Source organism: Heptranchias perlo, chromosome 38 (genome assembly GCF_035084215.1).
Source record: "Heptranchias perlo isolate sHepPer1 chromosome 38, sHepPer1.hap1, whole genome shotgun sequence".
Lineage (NCBI taxonomy): Eukaryota > Metazoa > Chordata > Chondrichthyes > Hexanchiformes > Hexanchidae > Heptranchias > Heptranchias perlo.
The window spans coordinates 4,119,327-4,128,203 of record NC_090362.1 but is presented as its reverse complement, the minus strand read 5'-3'; the positions used below and the strand labels follow the sequence as shown (position 1 = coordinate 4,128,203).

Below are 8,877 nucleotides of genomic sequence, written 5' to 3'. Positions count from 1 at the left end.
CAATTCGGCTAGTCCCCCGCCCTATCCCCGTAACCCTGCAAATTTTTTCCTTTCAAGTACTTATCCAGTTCCCTTTTGAAGGCCATGATTGAATCTGCCTCCACCACCCCCTCGGGCAGTGCATTCCAGATCCTAACCACTCGCTGTGTAAAAAAGGTTTTTCCTCATGTCACCTTTGGTTCTTTTGCCAATCACTTTAAATCTATGTCCCCTGGTTCTTGACCCTTCCACCAATGGGAACTGTTTCTCTCTATCTACTCTGTCTAGACCCTTCATGATTTTGAACACATCTATCAAATCTCCTCGCAATCATCTCTGTTCCAAGGAGAACAACCCCAATCTATCCATGTAACTAAAGTCCCTCATCCCTGGAATCATTCTAGTAAATCTTTTCTGCACCCTCTCTAAGGCCATCACATCTTTCCTAAAGTGCGGTGCCCAGAACTGGACACAATACTCCAATTGTGGCCGAACCAGTGTTTTATAAAGGCTCATCATGACTTCCTTGCTTTTGTACTCTGTGCCTCTATTTATAAAGCCCAGGATCCTGTATGCTTTTTTAACTGCTTTCTCAGCCTGCCCTGCCACCTTCAACAATTTGTGCACATATACCCCCAGATCTCTCTGTTCCTGTACCCCTTTTAGAATTGTGCCCTCTAGTTTATATTGCCTCTCCTCATTCTTCCTACCAAAATGTATCATTTCGCATTTTTCTGCGTTAAATTTCATCTCCCACGTGTCTGCCCATTCCACCAGACTTGAAGTCTATCACTATTCTCCTCCATGTTTTCTACACTTCCAAATTTTGTGTCATCTGCAAATTTGGAAATTGTGCCCTGTACACCCAAGTCCAAGTCATTAATATATATCAAAAAAAGCAGTGGTCCTAGTACCGACCCCTGGGGAACACCACTGTACACCTCCCTCCAGTCCGAAAAACAACCGTTCACCACTACTCTCTGTTTCCTGTCCCTTAGCCAATTTTGTATCCATCATTTGCATACATCCCCCCTGAACAGCCTAGCTCTAATTTTAAGGTTATGCCCCCTTGTTCTGGACTCTCCCACCAGAGGAAATAGTTTATCTCTATCTACCCCATCAAATCCATTGATCACTTTAAACACCTCAATTAGATCAGCCCTTATTCTTCTATATTCAAGGCAATACAAGTCTACTCTGTGCAACCTGTCCTCATAATTTAACACATGAATAAATGTCATCACTTGCTTGAAATAAAGCTTTGCGAATTCAATGTCCAATTTCTTTTAACATCCTTTGGAAAAAGGAAAGGAACTCTGAAATTAACAAGGGATGAGGAGACACAGTCTTCAGCTCCAGTCGGTGAGGAGACACCGTCTTCAGCTCCTGTCGGTGAGGAGACACCGTCTTCAGCTCCTGTCGGTGAGGAGACACCGTCTTCAGCTCCTGTCGGTGAGGAGACACCGTCTTCAGCTCCAGTCGGTGAGGAGACACCGTCTTCAGCTCCTGTCGGTGAGGAGACACCGTCTTCAGCTCCTGTCGGTGAGGAGACACCGTCTTCAGCTCCTGTCGGTGAGGAGACACCGTCTTCAGCCCCTGTCGGTGAGGAGACACCGTCTTCAGCTCCTGTCGGTGAGGAGACACCGTCTTCAGCCCCTGTCGGTGAGGAGACACCGTCTTCAGCTCCTGTCGGTGAGGAGACACCGTCTTCAGCTCCTGTCGGTGAGGAGACACCGTCTTCAGCTCCAGTCGGTGAGGAGACACCGTCTTCAGCTCCTGTCGGTGAGGAGACACCGTCTTCAGCTCCTGTCGGTGAGGAGACACCGTCTTCAGCTCCTGTCGGTGAGGAGACACCGTCTTCATCCCCTGTCGGTGAGGAGACACCGTCTTCAGCTCCTGTCGGTGAGGAGACACCGTCTTCAGCTCCAGTCGGTGAGGAGACACCGTCTTCAGCTCCTGTCGGTGAGGAGACACCGTCTTCAGCTCCTGTCGGTGAGGAGACACCGTCTTCAGCTCCTGTCGGTGAGGAGACACCGTCTTCAGCCCCTGTCGGTGAGGAGACACCGTCTTCAGCTCCTGTCGGTGAGGAGACACCGTCTTCAGCTCCTGTCGGTGAGGAGACACCGTCTTCAGCTCCTGTCGGTGAGGAGACACCGTCTTCAGCTCCTGTCGGTGAGGAGACACCGTCTTCAGCCCCTGTCGGTGAGGAGACACCGTCTTCAGCTCCTGTCGGTGAGGAGACACCGTCTTCAGCCCCTGTCGGTGAGGAGACACCGTCTTCAGCTCCTGTCGGTGAGGAGACACCGTCTTCAGCCCCTGTCGGTGAGGAGACACCGTCTTCAGCCCCTGTCGGTGAGGAGACACCGTCTTCAGCTCCTGTCGGTGAGGAGACACCGTCTTCAGCTCCTGTCGGTGAGGAGACACCGTCTTCAGCCCCTGTCGGTGAGGAGACACCGTCTTCAGCTCCTGTCGGTGAGGAGACACCGTCTTCAGCCCCTGTCGGTGAGGAGACACCGTCTTCAGCTCCTGTCGGTGAGGAGACACCGTCTTCAGCCCCTGTCGGTGAGGAGACACCGTCTTCAGCTCCTGTCGGTGAGGAGACACCGTCTTCAGCCCCTGTCGGTGAGGAGACACCGTCTTCAGCTCCTGTCGGTGAGGAGACACCGTCTTCAGCCCCTGTCGGTGAGGAGACACCGTCTTCAGCCCCTGTCGGTGAGGAGACACCGTCTTCAGCTCCTGTCGGTGAGGAGACACCGTCTTCAGCTCCTGTCGGTGAGGAGACACCGTCTTCAGCCCCTGTCGGTGAGGAGACACCGTCTTCAGCTACAGTCGGTGAGGAGACACCGTCTTCAGCCCCTGTCGGTGAGGAGACACCGTCTTCAGCTCCTGTCGGTGAGGAGACACCGTCTTCAGCTCCTGTCGGTGAGGAGACTCCGTCTTCAGCTCCAGTCGGTGAGGAGACACCGTCTTCAGCTCCAGTCGGTGAGGAGACACCGTCTTCAGCCCCTGTCGGTGAGGAGACACCGTCTTCAGCTCCTGTCGGTGAGGAGACACCGTCTTCAGCTCCTGTCGGTGAGGAGACACCGTCTTCAGCTCCAGTCGGTGAGGAGACACAGTCTTCAGCTCCAGTCGGTGAGGAGACACCGTCTTCAGCTCCAGTCGGTGAGGAGACACCGTCTTCAGCTCCAGTCGGTGAGGAGACACCGTCTTCAGCTCCAGTCGGTGAGGAGACACCGTCTTCAGCTCCAGTCGGTGAGGAGACACCGTCTTCAGCTCCAGTCGGTGAGGAGACACCGTCTTCAGCTCCTGTCGGTGAGGAGACACCGTCTTCAGCTCCTGTCGGTGAGGAGACACCGTCTTCAGCCGCTGTCGGTGAGGAGACACCGTCTTCACCCCCTGTCGGTGAGGAGACACCGTCTTCACCCCCTGTCGGTGAGGAGACACCGTCTTCACCCCCTGTCGGTGAGGAGACACCGTCTTCAGCTCCAGTCGGTGAGGAGACACCGTCTTCAGCTCCTGTCGGTGAGGAGACACCGTCTTCAGCTCCAGTCGGTGAGGAGACACCGTCTTCACCCCCTGTCGGTGAGGAGACACCGTCTTCAGCTCCTGTCGGTGAGGAGACACCGTCTTCAGCTCCAGTCGGTGAGGAGACACCGTCTTCGGCTCCTGTCGGTGAGGAGACACCGTCTTCGGCTCCTGTCGGTGAGGAGACACCGTCTTCGGCTCCTGTCGGTGAGGAGACACCGTCTTCGGCTCCAGTCGGTGAGGAGACACCGTCTTCGGCTCCAGTCGGTGAGGAGACACCGTCTTCAGCTCCTGTCGGTGAGGAGACACCGTCTTCAGCTCCTGTCGGTGAGGAGACACCGTCTTCAGCCCCTGTCGGTGAGGAGACACCGTCTTCAGCCCCTGTCGGTGAGGAGACACCGTCTTCAGCTCCTGTCGGTGAGGAGACACCGTCTTCAGCTCCTGTCGGTGAGGAGACACCGTCTTCAGCTCCTGTCGGTGAGGAGACACCGTCTTCAGCTCCAGTCGGTGAGGAGACACCGTCTTCAGCTCCTGTCGGTGAGGAGACACCGTCTTCAGCTCCTGTCGGTGAGGAGACACCGTCTTCAGCTCCTGTCGGTGAGGAGACACCGTCTTCAGCTCCCTTCGGTGAGGAGACACCGTCTTCAGCCCCTGTTGGTGATGAGACACCGTCTTCAGCTCCTGTCGGTGAGGAGACACCGTCTTCAGCCCCTGTCGGTGAGGAGACACCGTCTTCAGCCCCTGTCGGTGAGGAGACACCGTCTTCAGCTCCTGTCGGTGAGGAGACACCGTCTTCAGCTCCAGTCGGTGAGGAGACACCGTCTTCAGCCCCAGTCGGTGAGGAGACACCGTCTTCAGCTCCAGTCGGTGAGGAGACACCGTCTTCAGCTCCAGTCGGTGAGGAGACTCCGTCTTCAGCTCCAGTCGGTGAGGAGACACCGTCTTCAGCTCCAGTCGGTGAGGAGACACCGTCTTCAGCTCCAGTCGGTGAGGAGACACCGTCTTCAGCTCCTGTCGGTGAGGAGACACCGTCTTCAGCCCTTGTCGGTGAGGAGACACCGTCTTCAGCTCCAGTCGGTGAGGAGACACCGTCTTCAGCTCCAGTCGGTGAGGAGACACCGTCTTCAGCTCCAGTCGGTGAGGAGACACCGTCTTCAGCTCCAGTCGGTGAGGAGACACCGTCTTCAGCTCCAGTCGGTGAGGAGACACCGTCTTCAGCTCCTGTCGGTGAGGAGACACCGTCTTCAGCCCCAGTCGGTGAGGAGACACCGTCTTCAGCTCCAGTCGGTGAGGAGACACCGTCTTCAGCTCCTGTCGGTGAGGAGACACCGTCTTCAGCCCCAGTCGGTGAGGAGACACCGTCTTCAGCCCCTGTTGGTGAGGAGACACCGTCTTCAGCTCCTGTTGGTGATGAGACACCGTCTTCAGCCCCTGTTGGTGATGAGACACCGTCTTCAGCTCCTGTTGGTGAGGAGACACCGTCTTCAGCTCCTGTCGGTGAGGAGACACCGTCTTCAGCCCCAGTCGGTGAGGAGACACCGTCTTCAGCTCCAGTCGGTGAGGAGACACCGTCTTCAACCCTTCACCTCCAGTCAATGCACCAATTGAATGCTGGGAAATTCTGAAAGCTGCACATGCTCCGAATGCTCAGACGTTGTTGAGAATTCCAACGGTTATGAGGTAAAAATACCGCTGACACGAAGACCAAAGGGAGAGGTTGAGAGAATTATGAACAGAGAATGCTGGATCAGCTCAGCAAGTCAGGCAGCAGCTGTGGAGAAAGAAACAGAGTTAACGTTTCAGGCCGAAGACCTTTCATCAGAACATCTCCCGGGTTGGGATAATGTTTTTCTTTTTACTCAGAGGGCTGTTAGGACATGGAACGCCCGACCAGAAACAGTGGTGGGAGCTCTTAAAGGGGAAGTGGATAAACATTCAAAAATTAAAGAGGGTAGGGGACTGTGGCGTCACAGGCCCGATGGGCTGAATGGCCTCCTTCTGTTGGAATGTAAATGTGATTTCAGTAGTGACACTCTATTGGGCTGCGATTGTACACATTCTTTTTGTACTGTTACAAGCCAATAGTTTCTCAAGGCCTGTGATTCTGACTCTTTCTTTCAGCCTCCTATACCAGAAATTTCTCCTATTTTCAACTGAACAGCCCCTTTTGGTGGGAAAGGGTTAAGTTTTATTCAAGACGAGCCAGCTGCAGTCTTTAAAACACACACAAAAAAAAAATCTATTTTTCTATATATATATTTTTTTCCTTTTAAAAACTGGAACATCGCAACATGCCGACTGTGGTCTGTGTCCTGCTAAACCAGGCCAGAGAAACCAGCACAGAAAAAGACCAAATATGGTATTAATTAAAACAGAGACTCACTGACAGAAGTTCAGAAGCTCAGCGCAGTCATTATTTGGGAGGGCCAATTGTTCATTTCTAAACAGCAGCAGGGAAAGGAGGAGGAGGAAGCTGTTAAGATGGAGGAGGGGGCAACAGCTGGGGTAGGAGGCTTCTGGTCGTCAGAATTCAAGCCTCAGAGTTGCCGAGAAATAAATTTCATCAGCCACGTGTAATCTGATTTTACTCGGGTCCTCAGCCAGGTTACCGGGTAGGTTTTACAGGGGAGGGCGAGGAGGGAAAAATATTTCAAAACAGAGCGAGGAAATCAAAGAAGAAGAGGGAGGATGAAAAGATCGAAAACGAGAGAGTGAGAAAGGAAGAGAGAAAGAGATAAAATGGAGATTGGAGAGAAGGAACGTCTCTGGTAGCAAGTCTCTGCTGGATGTGGAACTGATACACGCTCTCCCAGACTTGGAAATATATCGGCCATTCCTTCATCGTCGCTGGGTCAAAATCCTGGAACTCCCTTCCTAACAGCACTGTGGGAGAACCTTCACCTCATGGACTGCAGCGGTTCAAGAAGGCGGCTCACCACCACCTCCTCAAGGGCAATTAGGGATGGGCAATAAATGCCGGCCTTGCCAGCGACGCCCACATCCCATGAACGAATAAAAAAAGTGAATAATCTTAAAGGAGAGTTTGCCAGAGAGGAACATTAAAGAGGAACATTAATATTGCTCTCTCTGTGCAAAGCCCTAGTCCCACCTGAGAGAGCAGTCGGCCAGCTGCGGGGCCTCTGTCAATGCCAGTCTTTGGGGGTGCAGAAATAGCCTGGGGCGACTTTCCCATGAGCTTCCTCTGTGACATAACCGTGATTGGGAACATGGAGAGTGAGAGAATCCGACTGGTGACCATGTACAATACCTCATGGCCCAACAGGGGTGCGGTAGGCCAGTGAACTAACAGAGGTTGTGAGTTTAAATCCCACTTTGGCAAGTTGGCAAATTGGATTCAGTAAACCAGATAAAATAACCATGAAACCGGCCGGATTTTTCGTAGAAACCCAACTGGTTCACTAATGTCCTTCAGGGAAGGTAACCTGCCGTCCTTACCCGGTCTGGTTTACACGTGACTCCAGTCCCATTCTACATGGTTGTCACTTAATGCCCTCAGGGCAACAAGGGATGGGCAATAAATGCGGCCCTTGCCAGTGTTGTCCACAATCCGAAAAAAAAATTTTAAAAACATGTTTTCCGTTGTCCAATGCACTGTTTAAGTGTCTCTAAATTAAGCTACTGAGAAGCCTGCACACGTAGAATTTCAGTTTTCCTGATACATATTGTACAATCCCTCCCTATAGGGAAACTTACCCAAGTCCAGACAATTTAGATTCAGGTTGGCAGACCCTAGAGGGCCTCAAGTGTTGCGAGTTTAACCATCTAAAACCTTGCAGTTTACGGTTTGGTCCTGTATCTCTTTTTCATTATTCATTCATGGGATGTGGGCGTCGCTGGCGAGGCCCGCATTTATTGCCCTTGAGAAGGTGATGGTGAGCCGCCTTCTTGAACCGCTGCAGTCCGTGTGGTGAAGGTTCTCCCACAGTGCTGTTAGGAAGGGAGTTCCAGGATTTTGACCCAGCGACGATGAAGGAACGGCGATATATTTCCAAGTCGGGATGGTGTGTGACTTGGAGGGGAACGTGCAGGTGGTGTTGTTCCCATGTCGAGGGGAGATGGTTAGACTCTTTCTTGTTGGAGATGGTCATTGCCTGGCACTTGTCTGGCGTGAATGTTACTTGCCACATATCAGCCCAAGCCTTGATGTTGTCCAGGTCTTGCTGCATGCGGGCTCGGACTGCTTCATTATCTGAGGGGTTGCGATTGGAACTGAACACTGTGCAATCGTCAGCGAACATCCCCATTTCTGACCTTATGATGGAGGGAAGGTCACTGATGAAGCAGCTGAAGATGGTTGGGCCTAGGACACTGCCTCACACATAGGCCTTCCATTGCAGAGCTAGAAGTTTGTAGATACGTCTTATAACCCACATTGGGGCCTTGCTGGAATTGAAAAAGAGACGAGAAAGGCCAAAGTGTGTTCAGCTGGAAACTCCTGAACTGTATTAAAACAAGGAATTTACTCAGTGGCACAGTGAGTTGGCTTACTGTTCTGCTACATCCATTGTTCTCTAGCAAACCAACTGGGCATCCGCCAGATCTGGAGAGATTATACTGAGTTAATATCTCACCCGACAAGATATAGTGTGGACCCATCTGCACAGAGATTGGAAATGCCAGCAGCCAGCAGTGTGCACTGAGCAGATCAAAGGCCCTTAATGTACCAGTTCAATGTGGGGAGCTGGACCCAGCACTGTGCCACCTAACCAAAGGTAATTAGCAGGTGTGGGTAGTATCTATACTGAACTCCGTGCTGGGGGTGACAATGGCCTTAGAGAATAACCACCAACTCATCTTGAGCTGCCCTTCCGAGGGCAGTGGTTTCTGTTTGAGGCACACAGGCACCCGCCAACCTCAAGGCAACCAGCCCGCAGGAAGTTTGGCAGTGAACCAACTCACTGTGCTGCTGTGTAAATTCCTTGTTTTAATATTGCGTGGAATCTCATCCGGACAGTCTCAAGCTTCCACCGGAGTTTCCAATTCCAACGTTGTTCCCGAATCCCAGGATTAGCCCAAGCAGAAGGATTTCATCCTGAGACTGCGGTCGAAGGGCTTTCTGCTTGTTCAGAGGCTCCATCCAGTGGACCAGAGCAGAACTGAAAAAAAAATCAACACAACTAAATAAATGTTGCACTCCCCTTCAGAGCTGTCCTGTGACCAGGATTGCTGCAACACAAAGTCACTCATGCTTATTATTAAAGCTCTTTAAACGATACAGCTGCGAACTGCAAGAAAAGCTTTTATTTTTATGGAAATGAAACTTTAAGGAGTATTAACTGTGGCTCAGTGGGCCGCATGCTTGAGTCTTGAAGGTTGTGGGTTCAACTCCCACTCCAGAGACTTGAACACAAA

The 8,877-nt window shown here is 52.1% G+C and overlaps 1 protein-coding gene across 1 annotated transcript; it reads right to left on the bottom strand.

The window, feature by feature from the left end:
• Positions 1–1,248: 1,248 nt before the first annotated feature.
• LOC137304572 (mucin-22-like) lies at positions 1,249–6,715 on the bottom strand. Its single transcript, XM_067973219.1, has 3 exons — positions 6,614–6,715; positions 2,884–5,115; positions 1,249–2,775 (listed from the first exon to the last, which is right to left on the bottom strand). Exons 1-3 carry the CDS (start codon positions 6,713–6,715, stop codon positions 1,249–1,251), a joined length of 3,861 nt encoding a protein of 1,286 aa, XP_067829320.1.
• Positions 6,716–8,877: the final 2,162 nt, after the last annotated feature.

Coding starts and splice junctions, on each gene's coding strand:
- LOC137304572 (XM_067973219.1), bottom strand. CDS start 6,715: ATGTCACAGAGGAAGCTCATGGGAAAGTCGCCCCAGGCTATTTCTGCA. Junction 5,116..6,613: donor CTGGCCGACTGCTCTCTCAG/GTGGGACTAGGG, acceptor AGAATTTCCCAG/CATTCAATTGGTGCATTGAC. Junction 2,776..2,883: donor ACCGACAGGAGCTGAAGACG/GTGTCTCCTCAC, acceptor CCTCACCGACAG/GGGCTGAAGACGGTGTCTCC.